Source organism: Numenius arquata, chromosome 10, assembly GCF_964106895.1.
Source record: "Numenius arquata chromosome 10, bNumArq3.hap1.1, whole genome shotgun sequence".
NCBI lineage: Eukaryota > Metazoa > Chordata > Aves > Charadriiformes > Scolopacidae > Numenius > Numenius arquata.
In genome coordinates, this window is record NC_133585.1 from 43984308 (window position 1) to 44001936 (window position 17629).

General features: G+C 37.7%; 1 protein-coding gene across 2 annotated transcripts; it reads right to left on the reverse strand.

The window, feature by feature from the left end:
* Window positions 1-1327: 1327 nt before the first annotated feature.
* On the reverse strand, window positions 1328-14146 carry GABRG1 (gamma-aminobutyric acid type A receptor subunit gamma1). Of its 2 annotated transcripts, XM_074155248.1 has the most exons (7): window positions 14019-14146; window positions 11596-11678; window positions 10194-10331; window positions 9923-10075; window positions 6608-6823; window positions 5683-5696; window positions 1328-1606 (listed from the first exon to the last, which is right to left on the reverse strand). In XM_074155248.1, exons 1-7 carry the CDS (start codon window positions 14144-14146, stop codon window positions 1328-1330), a joined length of 1011 nt encoding a protein of 336 aa, XP_074011349.1. The 2 variants fall into 2 exon arrangements, with proteins under 2 accessions (XP_074011349.1, XP_074011350.1); XM_074155249.1 differs by lacking the exon at window positions 5683-5696 and having other exon boundaries at window positions 6612-6823.
* Window positions 14147-17629: the final 3483 nt, after the last annotated feature.

A 17629-nucleotide genomic window follows, 5' to 3' on the forward strand; every position in this document is an offset into this window, starting at 1 on the left:
GGGGAATACATCCCATCTTGGAGAAGGATCTGCAATGCATAAGGGTTATTTTTAATTTTTTTACTTCCCATCTTCCCTCTCCACCACCCCACCACCCCCCACCCCACCCCAACTTCCCCCAGGAGCAGGGCTTTTCCATTAGAAACAAACAAATATCAAGGAGGTAACTACACAGCAATCTGTAACACAGGTTCAGCCAACTCACACCATTTGGCTTTGGCTCAGTGAGTAACACACACAATAACAAGCAGAATCGACAAAATCATACTGTATGCAAAGTGGAGCAGGTCACACATTACGCTCTTAGTGCTGGAGATTTAACACAGTGGCTCTGAATACAATGACTATAGCACTGCTACAGGTTTTCCAAACTCTGATGATACAAATTCTACCGAATGTAGAGTTATGACTTTTTCTCTGGCTCTGAGTATGAATTAGACTCAGAGAGGGGAATGGGGAGGATGTGAAGAGCATTATGTTTAATGGCCAGAATCTCAGTCAGCCAACATCAGTCTGGTTTCCATGAAATGAGCAAGCAATGGCAGCTGGGTAGGAATTTTTGAAAGCTGTAGCCCTCTTGGAGAACTTCCGTGAACTCTCAACAGTGAAGTAATGGCAGAAGGAGAACAGACATAAATGCAATTTAAGACCGAAAGCCAAAAGCCTATATCAGTGGTCAGGAAAAGACAAGCTCAGAATTACCCTTGGGGGTTTTGTGATATATCCATTTCTTGCTGCTCTAATCTCTGCATTCTGTATAAATCTGAATACAATTAATTATGACTTAATCATTCTTTTTAACATACTGCAGAGAACAAATGGCTGGTTGAAAAATACAAATGTTCCGTTTCAACTTTTTTAAATCAGGGATTAATAAAATCATCACCTTGTGGATGAAATGTATGAGAATAACTAATCCCATTTTATTAAGGCTTTCTCTGTAAAGGTGTAAGAGATGCTACAAAATTCATCTGCATTATCATTTAGGACTACAATTGAAAGCTTATGTAGAACCGTCCAGTTAAATAACAGAGTCTCTTGACTCTGCATTTTGTTAGAGCTGGACAAAAATACATGCGTGTTCTGGCAAGTAAAATCTTAGGGATATTTATTTTTAAATTTTCTCTTCAAAATACCACTATCAGTTCTATAGTTGATCACAAGAGGGAGACCACATCACCATATTTCCTCTCATTGTTTCAAATTTTTAAAGCATCCAAACAATTTGAGTCATTTTGGACCAGCTCTAATCTTTGACTGCTCACTGAAAAGTGTTAATGACTGTTCAATTAGCATATTTTTTCTGAGTTTGTCAGACCTCTGAAATTTATAGATACAGATATCCTATCCAGTAAACAAGATTGAACAACGCAAAGGCAGTTGGAAAGAAGATTCGAGAATAGGAGTCAATTTTTGCAATACGGATGTGTATTCTTCCTTCTCTCCAAGATCCTGTGCGGCAGTCTTCAAAACAACAAAAGAAGCTAGCACAGTCTTTCCCTTCTAGGCACTCATATCCATAATCATCATCGCGTTCAGGGAGATGATTAATGTTATTAATCGGGATTAGAGTTGATCCAGGTCGAACAGCAATTGCAGGTGGTTTCTTAAGAAAAACAAAAAAGAAAAATACAATTTTGCATTTGGTTTTTTATCCTCACAATAAATAATTCCATCGGCTTTCCATAGCAAAGGCCAATATAAGCACCTTCAGTACAAGACATAGAAATTCTAATATTAAAGAAAACAGTTTGGGGAGCTTTGTGAATTATGAACTGCTGTATATAATTAGCTCATGCAGGCTAAAGATCATGAATGTTTTTCACCTGCCACAGTGAAAACTGGGTTGTGCTGGGATTTGGGAACAGTGGATAATTAGTTACACAGACAGGGTTATTTGATCCCATCTACGCAACACAAAAGAACATTTTGAAGTCAGACACAGCTTGATGACTGGGTCATCAAGCAAGTCCACAAGCAGGGTATAAGCATCACTACCAAGGGAATGACGGCTCTCCCTTCATTTAGAGTCTTTAGAATGAGACAAGAAGCAACATTTTCACCAAAAAACAAACAAACAAACGAAAAAAGCTAACGGGGTTAGTACGGTATCACTGGTGAAGTTTGAGACTGAGACACATAAGGCCAGGCTATGTCATCTAATCCTCAGATGTTAAATCCTTAATGAACATGCCCCACCTTTAGAAACCAAGACATAAGATTCCTTAGGAGAATGCCACTGAAGGCAGTGAAACTGATTAATTCAACTCTAAATTCTTGCTTTTACTTTCTGTGGGAATAGCTCAACCCTCTTGATACCTGGTAAAAAAAACCTCAGTGTAGTAGATGTTAAGGTTCATAAGTAATTTTCATAGAAAAAAATAGAAAAAAATCTCTGTGCCTTATTGCCCTGTACATACACTGTTTGATATTCCCTTTCTTGTGACTTTTGCCTTTTCACCTTCCATTTACCTGCACTACCACAGCCCATCTTTCCCCCTTTTATTTATTTGTTTCCATGCAGTTCTTCACTCTTCACCCTTGTTTTCCTGAATATTTCAAAAGACATTCTCTTTCTCTGTCTTTTTTTCTCTTTTTAAATCTCATAGCCTTTTTAAACTAATCCATAATCCTCTTTCTTTCAAACCCCCACCCCCCCTCCACCTTTGGCATCTCTTCTAAAATCTTCAGGCTGAAAGACAGGGGTTACATCAACACTACTCTTACATTGTATTTTCTCTTTTCTACCATCTCCATATTTTATCACGTAAGGAATAAATACAGCAGGAAAGGAAGCAGTCAGAAGAACTAACTGTGTATTTAGGTGTAGAGAAGAATCTCTCTTAAACCAGTAGAAATTATAGGGAATTAAAAGATACAAAAAAAAAAAAAGGCAAAAAAGCAGGAAGCCACATAATTTAGATTCTTGTTATGCTTTAGAGTCCTGTTGTCCCACTTCCAGAGAATTACTTTGTCCAGTAGAGATCTCTATACATGGTTAAGGAGGCATTATTGCTGCAGGGACATTTTACCCAGCATCCCAAAGGGTGATATTAAAGCCATGCAATATCCACTGCGTTTTCAAATAGCTTTATTTAATAAGTGTCTTTACCAGAAGAAGTTTCACACAGACTGCTGTTTCAACACTTTTTAGACATGATGACCTAGGGAGCTAATTATCATCCTAAAGGACCTCATTATTCTTTTCAGTTATCATAAAATACTGACAATACTAACAAACAGCAGTTACAGTCTTCTACCCTAATGTGAGGCATTACAAACAGAGCTGAGTTTTATAAAACATAAAAAGTAAATTCAAATTTTTTTCTGAATGTACAAAATCATTATTTAGTTGAAGATATATAAGGAAGATATATAAGGAATATATATATATAAAGGATATGAGGATATATAAGGCTTATTTCTGATTCATGCCTACTCTGGCTTTGCCAGAATTTCCTGACTGTTGGTTCTGCCCATGTAAGATTCACGGCATGATTTGTCTCAATTAGTGGGGTAAAACAGGAATCCCCATCTCAGAAACACCATGGGTGGAGGAAGAAATACTACTACTGCTTTTCACTGCCCATGTCACCAGCACAGACTGGAGCTGGCTACCGAATTACAGGTTTGAAAAGGTGGCCTGAGGGAGGCAGAAAGACAGTGCCATCTTATAGACCTAATTACCTACAGGGAATACATAAAACGTGTGTAAGAAAGAGACAATGTGAGGGAAAAAGGGGAAAAAAGACCAACACCTCACAAGAAAATGACCTTATATCAACTGGCAGAGACTTAAAGAAACCCCAAAACATGTAGATAGAGTAGTACATGCTGATTGTTCAGGTACATGCCTGCCAATATTGTAGATAAAACTCCACATACAGTGAGAAACTTTTATGATACAGTATGAGAGGACCAAAACCAAATTATTCTGCATTAACACTAATACAGGTACAAAAGAAAGACGTCATTTGTGATGATCATAGCACAGGTGATGCATTCACTTCAAGTGAAATGATCATCAGAGCAAGATCCACAACTAATTGAGTTTAATCTTTCCTGCCCAAACTCATTATCTTTTCTAATGTGGATTTACATAAGCCAATTCAAAATACCTTTCTTGAATGATGCCAGCACATATTTTGTAAGATAAAACTGCTGTAATCATTTGTAAAATCTCCCCATTTTTTCACAAGATCACCTTATTGGCATCAGTTGCTGGAATAATAAGCTTTTATTGCATTTTACAATAGAAACAGAAGACCTAGGGAAGGCAAGCTTTCCCAGGAAAAAACATCTGTAAATGAGAACTTTTCAGAAGGAATTAAACTGACTATTTCAATTAAATTGTTATTTTGAGTTACATATCCGTAACTACAAGAAAAAAAGAATGAATAAAAGTCTTTTACAATGATAAAAGGGGGGGCGGGGGGGAGGGGGGTGAGATTAAAAAAAGAAAGGATTTGTAATTGTATGACTTTCCATTAATTAATCAGATGTATTCTTTAACTCTTCTATTTGGAACAAGAAATTTTACAGGTTTTTATAGAACATCACCCCAAAAAAACCTATTTACCAAATAAGAATCCTTGCATCTAAGTATATTAAATTTAATCCCCCATTTTTTTTGATTAATCTCTTATCTAGTATCGTTTTATAGCCATAACATGCTGAAACATGTTTAAAGAATTCTGTGTGAAAAGCTGGTGGTTTTTCAACTACTTAGAAATAAAAAGCATGCTTTAAGAACACAATAAAACACAAATGAACAGTGTTTTGAGTATTACATTGCTAATTTTAATCGTAGTCCCAGCTATTTATTGTATAAGTGTCATAGTTTCTCTCTCACCTTTATTCTACATTTTAAATTGTCATATGCACTGAAAATCTCAAAGCATTTGGCGGATTATTTCACAAATGGCTGATGTGTGAACAGATTCTGAAAACTCTCGTTACTTCATTCAATAGAGTATACTTGCAAACCACTTCAGTGGCTGATCTATAATATCTCCCTGGTTTGAACAAGCAGTATTTCCCCCCCTCTTGCTTTTCTCCTTGTGCATGCTGAGAGCAGACCTATTTCACCACCCTGCTCCCTGAGTGTTGTTGAGACCTTGTTGCGACAACAACCGAACATTGGATCTGCTGTGCTGGCACTGGGAAGTCCCCCAGATTCTGCAGCGTCTCTTATCCTTCACCCTCACGCGGCCCTCGCCAAAGCCTGTTTTCCATCCTTTCCATTGTACCAACATTTGCTTCTACCACTAACCAGAAGGAGGTTGGAGGTTTCCAGTTTCCAGTTCTCTTGGCTGTGCTGGATTCCCTGAGGCTCAGAGTGATGTCCGACCAAGGCAGCACAGGGCGCTATTAAGCCTTCACCATTAGCCTTGTCCTAAACACAGAGTGGATCCCACTGTATGAAACATAAGGGCTCTCAGTTCCCTGGTATTAAGCCATAGCAGCCCTGCAGTGCCCCCATAAGACAGTCTCCCACAGCAGCACTGCTCAAAATGGGTGGCCAGTGCTTTCCAGCGCTAGTCACAGAATGGGTATGGTTTGTAACAGGATTTCTGCATTTCCATATCTGGGCTTCTGTAATTTCATTTCTATTTCTGTTTGATCTTACGCAAGCGGTATTCAGCCTTCACCCAGAAAAGACAACTGATATTATGATTCAACTATGCTCCAGCTTCCTTTGATGAAATGATCTGCTAGGGGGCTTTATAACGTTGTCCTTCCCTTGTTCTCTCCAAAAAGATAACTACAATCAAGCCTCAGATATTAAGACTAGTGTTTGAATTAATAAGCTATTTAATGCCTTTACCTCAAAGTTGTTTTTTTTTTTTTTTTAATTAGTTTAAAAATTGTCTTTAAATGTTTGTACTGGTATCCAACAACAGATGCTTTGGAAGTTCCATTATTCTTACTATACAAACAGAAAGCCTCTTAAAGTTGAATAATACTTGTTCCTGGGATATATGGGGATTCACACCGTACAAACATCAAAGCAAAAGGTTCACTTTTACCAGAAAGAAACATGGAAGTAAATGAAAAAAAAAAAAAAAACAAAAAACAGTTAAAGTAGAATTTCTGAAGTGGAAGGGAGTCAGAGTACTGATCTACAATAAGCACTTTCTCCTTTGCAAAGTTAGTGAGTTAAGACCCAAGTTAGGTGATGTAGACCCAAACAAATCCTCATATCTTCAGTCCCTTTAGATTATCTCTACTGCTACAGTCTTATCTATAGTTCTCTGCCAGGTGGTGTTTTCAGAAGCACTGTGCCCAGACGGAATTGCCTCCATGAGCACATGCTCCACGGGCAGCTCTAGGAGCACCAAGGGCTTGGGCATGGCAAAGAAGTGTGGAGTATTACATCAAACCACTCCCTAGCTTAGGCTCATGTTCTCGTTCACGTATGAGTGGAATGATCTAAAACCTGCATTCACTAGTAGTATTTACAGAAAATGAGTACAAGCCCCCAACTGTAAAAAAAAAAAAAAAAAATTAGCATTAATTATCTTTGAACGTTAAGAATCAGTCTCTCAAAGTTAATGCTACAATAAAGAACACCTTGGGTTATTTTTTTCTTCTTATTTAGCTAAACTTACTGATGGCTTTGATTTTGCCTTCTTTTCTTTTCCTTTGTCCCCTTTTCTGTTGCTGGTAAAGTAATGCAAGGTGCCATATTCCATCAAGGCAGCAAACACAAAAATGAAGCAAACTGAAACAAAAAGGTCCATTGCTGTCACATAGGAAACCTTTGGGAGTGACTTCCTAGCAATTGTACTCAACGTTGTCATGGTCAGCACCGTCGTAATGCCTGTTTGAGAAACAAAGAAAGAAAGAAAGAAAGAAAGAAAGAAAGAAAGAAAAAGACAGGAAGAGGGAAATGTGTAAGTAATCCAATCATATTGTCACAGAAAAGTCCTCAAATTAGCCCTTAATTCATTCATGAGGTATGCAAGAACTGAGCCACAGCTGGGTTCACCACTGATCACACCCACACACATAAGTGCTATTGCAAGAAGCCACCCCTATGGATCCAGCAGCCACTGTGGGATCATACAGAAGGCAGCACATTTCACCTTCAGTTTAAATCTCTCCCATTTTCAACACACACTGAATAAACACTGAGAAAGTTTGTGCAATTTTATAAATCTATTATAGAATGCAGTCATAAAGCAAAACCAATAGACAAACAGGTATAAATAAGCACACAAATTTTATAAACACAAAAAAGTCCTTTGGCTCTTGAAAGATTAAAATGTACAAAAGGACGCATTCAGAAAAAATAAAGTTACTTATCAATTATTTCAAACTTTCAGAAAACACAAGAAAAAGGAATAATGTTTTCAATTGTTTGCTTCCAACACGTAGCAGATCAAACTAGATGACCTTCATGGCCTTTCTGGTCTCATTCTCTAAATTAGTAGGTATTTTTTCAATACTGTGTCTTAAGTAATAGAAAATGTTTCCCTTGATTCATTTACACACAAGTTAATTAAAAGAACAAGCTGGCCTTAATAGCGATGTGTTCAGACTCTCAACTATATCACTCTTCACTGGTTTAACATTTAGGTGGTGTTAACACTTTTTTCTTATATTTGATGCTTCAGGGAGACACAAAGCCTTGTTCATAGTAGTCCAAGATTAAGACATGACCTTTCTTTTGGAGAGCAATACTCGAACATACAAATAATTTGTTATTTACACACACAAGCTTATTGCAAAAAAAAAATGTGTTACACCAGTCTAAGGCTGACTATGGCTTTTAAATCAAAGCATGGAATCAGGGGTTGCTATGGACTGATCCTGCAGCAGGAAAGCAGTGATGATTTTGCAATAGATTTCCCAATGAAATTACATGCCTAAAAGGGCAAACAGATAACCACAGAGTTTTTCAAAAGTGCTTTGCTCCCACCAGATGCTTTTGAAAATCAATTAAGCATTTCTCTGTGTAGTTAACTATCTAAAGACCTTTAATCATCTCAAACCTTTTGATTTGGGAAACCACAATCTGCTAGGATGTTCCAATATGTACAGAAGAAAAAGGCCAAAGACTTTTCGGTCTACCAGACCCCAGCACAACCTCCAGGTGGGAAGTCACACCCATCATTCCCCTACTGACTTCTGTTCAGCGAGGACAAAAGGAGACATGGACTTTCCCAGTCCTCTCCACTATGCAAAAGGCATACAGGGGACTGTCACAGGGAGCAAATCTTCCACAGCATCACAACTGCTTGCCATGATGGACCTTGCTTTGTTTTGGCTTTCCTGTCTTTATTTCTCAGTCTATTCCTATAGAATTGTGTCTATTTGACTGGTATTCTCTTTCTCCTTCACCAGAACATCTTCATGTGAGAAAAGTCTTTCTACAATATGTCAAATGATGGCTTCTGCATGCTCACACAAAAGGAGCTCAGAGTTAACTGCAGGGAGCCGTAAATATGACGTTGAAAACCTTTGTAGTACATCTCAAGTAGAGCTGCTGAAGTGGGAGCATGAAAACTCTAGTTTAACCATGAGATCAAAGGCAAAATTGCTGGCTTCGCAGCACAGAAAAAGTACTCTGTAAAAAGAACAAACCGGATACAGAACTAACAGGATACCAATGCAACAGTTTTTCCTGTTATAGCTAGTGTCTTTCTAGATGGTACTCACAATGACGTCCAATGATTAGTCAGTCAATAAATCTTAGAATAAATTTCTAAATCATGATTTGAAACTATCAAGAGATAGTTTCACTTATTTATTCAAAATTTTAGGCTCTCTTTGCTAAAATTTGCAGTACTTTTAAACAGCATAAAGTTAAGATCCAAGACTTGGGTTTTTTTTCCCTTACCTTTTCATTAGGCTACTGAGCAATGTTCATTTTTGTTTACTTTCTTTCTTGACTCATTGATCTTGCAGGCTTGACTGCACAGTGGGAGGTTTTGGTGGGAAGCACAGGGAGTTGAAGCCTGGACTCACCTTTCTGGTAGGAAACACTCCTACAATGTGGGAATAGCGTGTTCACAATCCTATATGCTGATGAAGAAAATTAACTCGCATCTCTCACTCCCTAAGATACACCTTCAGCTCTTGATCTTTTCCCTCAAATAGGTCACACTGCCGTCAACAGTTTTACTAAAAGTATCTGTCACTGCTAAGATCAAAGTTGCTAGTCCTGGAGTCCTGTGCACTCCACACCCCCCTGTCTGTTGTGGTGTATGGGGGGACTACTACTACTTTCTCCAAGGTAGCACATGAATCCATGAATCCTGAACAGTTCAACGGAGGAGACTGACCATGATAAGCAGGTCAGCCAAGAGGACACTACACAGAATTATCTCTGTAGAAGAACTCGCAGCACACTTCACTGAGTCAGTTTTTGTAAGTTATATTCTTAACTGCTTGAAGTGCCACTTTGGTTGCAAATTTTCTGTTCTATCGTGGGCTTAAAAGAACAACCGAATCATTTCTTTTATTGAAAAGAAAAAACAACAACAGAAACCCAACAAAAACCCAAAAAACAGATCTTCACGGTTTTTGCCTGTGTAGTAACGACATCCTTTGTTCCATGGTGCTAAGTAAAGTTTAATCATACTTGTCAGACTAATGATTGCCATATTGCTGTCCCTGGAGATGACAAAAAGAATATAAAGGAGAAAAAAATGTATTTATGTGAAAAACTGCAGATCCACAAGGCTTGGATCAGGATTTCCAGATTACCAGATTTCAATTTTCAACACTCCCTCCTTAAACCCTGCTGTGCAACCACAGCAGGATCCTCTTACTCTTAATCTTCTAGTTCAAGAGAAAGGGTGACCAATGGTCATCATCTGAAGGGGAATAAACTGTGGTTAATTTACTCCCTGCTGCAGATTTGTATTCCTGGGAGTACCAGACCCTTCAAGGTTGAAAAAAAAGACATTCTTACCCAGAGAAGTCCTTGCAGGAACTGCATCCTTATTGATCCAAAATGACACCCATGAAAGAACAACTGTGAGTATACAAGGAATGTATGTCTGAATAGTGAAATATCCCATACGTCTGCTGAGATCAAAGAAGATTGTCATAATAATATAATCACCTATAAATTAAGAAAAAATATGTACATGACATTTAAAATGGTTTTCAGTTGTATCTTCATCTGTTAGTCTTGTTCTACGTAGATATTACACGAAATAAAACTTAATACTTTGCCTCACCAGACAAGGTATGAGAAATTTCAGTAGTATTCCGTAACCCCACAAATGCAAACTGATACAATCTCCAGTATTTTGGATCTGCCACTTCAACAGAGGTTTTCTTCCATTTGTATTCAATTTCATTTCTGGGATATCCATCTAGAATAAAACAGAGCAAATCAAGCGTTCAGCCGCAGTATATATCAAAGCATGTTTTCTGACCTCTGAAGTTGTTTATAAACTAAACCAGGGCTATAGATAAAGTGCATCAGAGAGAAAGCCAAACTTAAAATTTAACCTCAAAATATCTGCCTCAGTTTTAAATTTAGCTAAATGTATGATCAATCAAAAAGTATGTAAATACAAATGTTTCAGAAATACCTACACAATATTCTGGAACTCAGATATGAAAAACTGGCTCAGAACCACCACTATGAATTAATACACAAATATAATACACATTATCATTAAAAGACCACAAAGAGCTTAAGAGCGCAGACACTCATTAGTACATAATTTGATAAAATTCCTATGGACATTTACTGAAAATGTCTTTGTCTATTATTCCTAGAATGGATTTTTGTGGCCTGATTCACTGTCCAGTACTTCAGCGTTAAGGAAGTGCAACCTTCTTGATTTTGATGTGCCTGACATTGCCCCAAATTATCTTGCAGAAAGGCAGAAACGAAATTAAGCAAGACTCACTTGTGTGGCACAACTATTTAATCAACGGAGCTACCAAAGCTCATTTAGCTGGAAGCACTCAAGAAGTCCTAAATGAAAACAATAACTTAAAAAAAAAAATTACTGAAGTTTGATTTCATTGCCTATTAGGTTTCACATTTAGGAATAAGTTGTTTAGCTGTGTTCAGGTGGTTTGGGTTTCTTTCGCCAGTAATAGCTCAATTCCCTCAGGAACTTTTTTTTTTTAAATATAGTTTATATTAAAGAAATGAAGCCTGAGAGTTGTGTTTCTGCCTCACATAAATAAGTCCCTCTGAAAGGAGAAGGACTTCTTATACTGATTAAGCTTTTACAGGAACAGGTTGAAGAAGACAGATCTTGCTTTTCCTTTCAAGTATGCCACATGGAATTAATTCAAAGTTGGCAAGTCTGGCAGGCATAAAAATAAAGTTCTTCCAGGACAACAGATTTCCATTAACTGGAATGGGCATTGTATCAGTTTCCTAAGCAATACAATTGTTTTTAAAGTTGCAACTAAACGAAATGCATGCAATTCAACTCATTCATTAGTGCATTAAATAATGCATTAGAAAATGCTATAAATCTAACCAAAACATAAACAGGTCAATTCTTTTCTTCAGTGCAAGGCTTTAAGAAGTAAGCACTTGCTCTCGTCCTGATTGAATTTAAGGAAATGTAATGCCTGATTGTAAAGAAAAAAAAGTGTTTTACCACGTACAGCTTGAAAATTCCAGTGGACAGGAGTGTTCATCCATAGGAAAGTTATGAAGCTGAAGATAACATTCAGCATTAATTGTCAGCCTGATTAGAAAAGGAAGGGGAAAAAAACCCAACAAGATTATATTCAAGGATCCAGATGCTTCAGACTAGATAGGAAAGCACATGCACAGAAATCACTTTTACAAATTAATGGATATTACGCATAGCCAGCTGTGTGTCTGCAAAAAACATCCAGCATCACCTTCAAAGAACAAAAACTCTTATCATATGCAACCTGAGGACCTGCGTCATTTCAGTTGGCATTTTGAGCCATTTCAAAAATTTCAATTGATTTGGGGGATCTCTCAGCTCTCTACCAGAAATAGGGGATAAAGGGAGGAACTGAAGGCAGGGTAAGGAGGGGAGCTTATGAATGCAAATAAAGGAAGTTTCTGAAGAACACATTTTTCAAGTCAAATTGCATTTGGCATCATTGTATCTGGTGGCTATACACACCAGAGAGAAAGTGGGGACACTCTTGGGCCTTCTCTATGTTAATGGAGGCAGCTCTGGTGAAGACAGTAGCATGGATAGGAAACAGCGGACTTGGTATTTCTACTCATTTAATGTCCAAGGCATTCAAGTAATTCACGCAACTAATATGGATTTTAGAAGTAGTTTAGCATGTATAATGTTATCAACTTATTCACTTGCTGCTTTAGAAAATACTATCACAAATTTCGTAGAATCATAATCATGGAATAGTTTTGGTTGGAAGGGACTTTTAAAGGTCATCTAGTCCAAGCCCCATGCAATGAGCAGGGACATCTTCGACTAGATCAGGTTGCTAAAACCAAACTTTTATTGGAAGCAATACAACTAGATCTGGATTCACTGATGGGTGCAATGGACAGACCAAGGACTACTCTCAGAGGAGACTAAGCAAATCTGACTAACAGAATTACCACGTCTGCTCCTGAATTACCAAGGGGGAAAAAGTGGTGGTACAGGGGAGCCCGCGAACCTGGAACACTGTCAGATCCTATTATTGTTCCTTCAATAATCAACATATGAACGTCTCAGTGTTATTCCATCTTAGGCCAAATTCAGGCATTACCCTCACCTATACAGATGTTTGCATGTTACAGTGCTGGCTGAATATCTGTTCTGCTGTTTTATTACTAGCTCATTGCACTTCATAGCTTGTACTCTAGCACAATAATTCTAACCTATTGCTCTAGGAGAGCTCAGGTGGTTTTTTTGGTTGCATTGGTCTGTTTCTCTCTTTTCCTTAGACCCTGTTTAAAAGAAATTGTACATTGAAACTCAATGGACACTGGAAGGGTAAAGTCCAAGTAGAATTGTTAGCTACAAAAAGAAAAAAAAATATTAACATGACAACAGAAGAGGCTTTTTAGAGACTTTCATAAACACCAGCATAATAAACTGTTTAAAAAGTGCTCCTCAGACATATTTTTATGCTCTCAGATGAAGCATGCTAAGAAAAAATTGAGTGAAGAGAATCCATTTGAAACATTAATTCTTCTTATTTCTGATGCAGAATACTTTTATAAATTGTTCATACAACAAACTAGCCTGCATATGAAAACAGCATAAATGACTGAAAAGAAAGTAATTAAAAGGTGCTACTTTTTGTTTGTTATTTTAGACTCTTAACAGCAGAATAGATTTATGGCATCCTCTGCATAGGCTGCTTCTTGATCAGCTCATTATTTATTGCAAGATTTTTTAGCCATATTTAAAAAATAAAACTGAGAGATGACACTAAAATGCTTTCTGTAGACTACAGCCTTCCAAGAACTGTTTGAAAAGTGACTCAAAGATCAGTACAGATAGCCTAGACGGAAAGCTTAAAAACAGCCCAAGCATCCCCCATTTGCCAAGAAGAATTATCACCAACATGTTTGCTTATGCATAATTTGGATGAACAGATTTGTTGATTTCAATAGCTTGCAAGGGTAAACATGTTAAAAAGTATATGCAGGACTGGGGACTTAGCTTTAATCAAACTTCTTATGATTCTTATTATCTGAAGCATTTAATATTTTACTTACAGAATATAATTTGGTGGATATTAGATACTGAAATATTTAGAACAGAAAGTCTGCAATATGTTAGTGACAGACCACCATGGTGCTACACACTATATAACATCTTTTTTTTTTTTAATCTTGCCTGTACCTAAATGATTACAATTTGCTATCCCTTTCAATTGTCTTTACTTAATTGTATAGGCAATATATTTCAATACTATTAACTTCATGTTTTTCATGATAAAATAATCTTCTTTTTTGCTCCTTTAGTGAACTCCTTGCAAATTCTTGTGTTCCACAACAAAAGAGATGCCAAGGATTTGATACATATTCATTATTTTTATACTTCTGGTCATAACAGTTTTATTTTTTTCTAATACAAACCCACCTTAGGGTGTATAATACTCTTCCATCACTCCAGATTCGAAGCAAACGGTTTGGAGTTGTAATCCAGTGAGCATCAGATTTCCTTGAGTTCCGGAAGAAAGTGTCTGGAATCCAAATTTTTCCAACCATATTGCTATTAAGCATAAGCACCTTCATTGAGCTGTTAAATTTTAGACGACTGTCATACCAAGTCTGGGCAAAAATTATATCTATAGTGTATTCCTAAAAAGCAGAGAAACAACAATATCTATGTATATGTTTACCGAAATCTACAAGCCAACAATTTTTAATTCATATATAAATCTGAGGCCACTCCTTCTATTCTCTTTTGTATTACCATTTGCATAACACACAGCAGCCTGTAAACCCAAACAGAGAAATTATAGGCTGATGAAAGACACACACAGCCTTCTGTCCCTACCTCCTCTCCCCTGGCACGTATTGACTAGTTAAGGAAGAGGAGACATGATGGGATTTTGGAGGTCCCCACATGGTGCCACCACCTGTGGTAGCACTAGACTGAAATTTAAGGGCAACCTTAATACTTCAGGGATAAACTATGTTTTTTAAGACAAAGATTCTACATCTCTTAAGAAGCAAACAAAATAAACTTTAAATATCTTTCCCCAAACTTTACAACATGTAATTTAAGATCTTTCAAGAAATTTCAGATTTTGAAAAATTCATGAATATGCGGGAAGTAAACATCACAGTTTGCAGAACTGTTTGTTACCATCTGGCCTCATGTATCTACCTACGTACACACAAAAGTATACATGATCATCATCAGGGAGGAAACTTCCCCTAAAGCAATTTCACTTTACTTATTAAAGCCTCAAGAAAGCTCCTTTTGTGGCAGAAAGTCAAATTTCTCAGTAGACTTATAGACAGAAAATAAAGGTAAATAAATAAATAAAAGGAAAACCCACAGCCTTTTAATGAGACAACTCTCGACACAGTAAAACTTGAGGGAGATAAACATTACAGATGCAATGCAATATAGTTTTTCAAAGAATCCAGCCAGTTGTTCCTGCATTCCAGAGAGAGGAGCAAAGCAGCAGCCTCCTCTCTGTTGTACCTGTCACAGCTCCAGACTATAACTCTGACCTTAAGGGCAACAGTCTCTCTACTTGATGGCAGATGTCATCTTTCCTGCATGGCTGCCCCACGAGGGCTCCAGTGAGCTCCTCTGCAGGATAAAAGAGCTGGGGACCAGACTCAGGCACTTGGTGTTGGCTGTTCAGCTCTCAGTCACGGGGGAAGAGAGGAGACAGTGGTTCAAACTGTTGCTTGAGCCAAAGGGCTCAATACTAGTTTCCTTGGTCAATAAAAATGCACAGCCCAGACAGTCAAATCTGTTTTTTAAATAAAATAAAAGTGGAAGGCATTGCTGGTTGGAGTGGGGGCTTTTGTTCACTTTACTTTTAAATAATCACAACAGCCAACTGTTCAAGTCACAGATTCCTCACTCATTTCTGCAACAGATACCACCCGTCTTCCAAGAGAGTTTGTGAAATCTGGCACTTCATCCTTGAGAAGCACCAAGGCAGATATTCCAGGACTACTTAAATCTCTCTCAATTTTCCCACCTCTCCAGGTGGGAGAAGAACAGGTTCAGGAAATAGATGCGTAAGAGGGAGGCTTGCCCTTGCTCTTTGATGTATGGCAGATAAATTAGCACCTGGACTGTGGTAACTCAGTGACTCTCAAAGGTTATGAATAACTAGTGTATGAGGCAAACAGTGGAGGGACAGAGGGAACAAAAGGACTAATCAAAAACGCATTTTAGAGATGACTTTGCTCTAAATATCTCCTTATTCCTTGAGAGGCACTGCCATCAGAGGAAGATTCTGCAGGTCAAAACAGGTACTTGATTATTTTATTTCTGCAAAAAAAAAAATCAAGATACCTGTGAAAACCCAGGGCATGTTTAATCTTAAAATTCACTCTTCTGTGCTCATCTATATAGTGGTTACAACTGGAAAGGAAGCTTGCCTCACTGTAGTGTAAATAAGAGCCCGAGGCAGTGCCCCGGAAAAGTGTTTTAATGGGCTTAAATGGAACAGAATGAACAAAGATTTACATCTTGCCTTTACAGCACAAGTAGGAGGAAAAAAAAAAAAAAAAAAAAGCAGTCAGTGGGGGAAATCAACAGGCACGACCAAAAACATATGAAAAGAGCAGATTGTCTGAGTTTGAAGGTGCTACTCTAAGCAGCCACTTTACAGTAACACTGCATTGTCTGAGAAAAAGAAATTTATCAAAGTGTCACTACAGTCAAATCCACCCAGAGCAAGAAAACTCAGGTTTTCATAGAATACCAACCACCCTAACAAATTAAGATAAAAAAGGAAGCGGAGCTCGCAGATTATTTTGAACACACAAAGCAAAGGAACAACCTCAGCAGACCCAGATGTTTGTGTTCTCTTACCTTTCAGTATTAACTGTTTTTATCAAACCCATGTATTACAGGTGTTGTTTAAAGAACTTTTTGAAAAAAAAAAAAAAAAAGAAACTTTGTTAAAATTCTTCATGGTACATTTATCACTGTTCAAAAAGAACCCAATACATAGCATACAAATATATGTTTATATCATATGAATATATGTTTAATATCATAAAATTAGTAACTACTTGTTTCCAAGTACCTTGCTGAATATATAACAAGAGATCCATTTGCTAGCCTCTAGTCACATACCTGTAGAAGATAGTCCTCCATTTGTAAGCTGACACTTCAGCACCCAGACATCTCCTTCTCCCTCAGGGGTCAGCAAAATCCTACTATTCACCCTGCCTGAAAAGTGTGGACTTGCAGCCTCAGGGTGGGTGGCAGCAGCAGTTCACCCTCCTCTTCAGGGTGAGTCCCCTTCAGGGACTCAGAGTCAGCGCGCTCTGATTTCTCCCAAGAGCATTTGTTCCACTGCTAACATCTGCCTTGGTGGACATTACTACCTACTTCTTCAGCAAGTCTATTTTCCCGTGCCTCCCTGAGAACCCTCTGACTTTTACGGTCCATAATACATCCTGAAGCTGCATATATTCTTCACGCAATTCATCTCACATGGGATCACATTTTCAACCCATTATACCTGTACTGTCTTTCACTCAGATGAACTTTAGCGTAATGTCCAAGCACATACATGTACTCCCATTTTAGAGGTGCAAGACAAGTGAAAATGGGACTCAAATGTATAGGAGGCGGCCAGGTGGCATAGGTCCAAAGAGATCCCAAGCGGTCATCAAGGATGGGTAAACATATAGGATGATCAGACAACTAAGACCATGCAGCTGTGACAGTGTAGAGGCTTGAGAGCAATAACCTGAAAGGGAAACTATGCTAGGGGAATTATCAAGAAAGTTGGATTCTTTCTGAAAATCTAGTTTTGAAATGAGCCTGAAGTTTTCAGATTTTACAGATTCATACACTGAATTCCTTTAAATTTGCACCTCCTGAAAAATATTTCATATTTCCTTTAAGAAGGGGAAATCTGGGTCCCTAAAATTTGTTGAAAATGCGGTAGAAAAATCACTATACTGTCTTTTCTGGGAGTACTTTGTTTCCAAACTAGATGAATAAAAGCCCTATCTTTGTCTAGGCACTATATGAGCAAG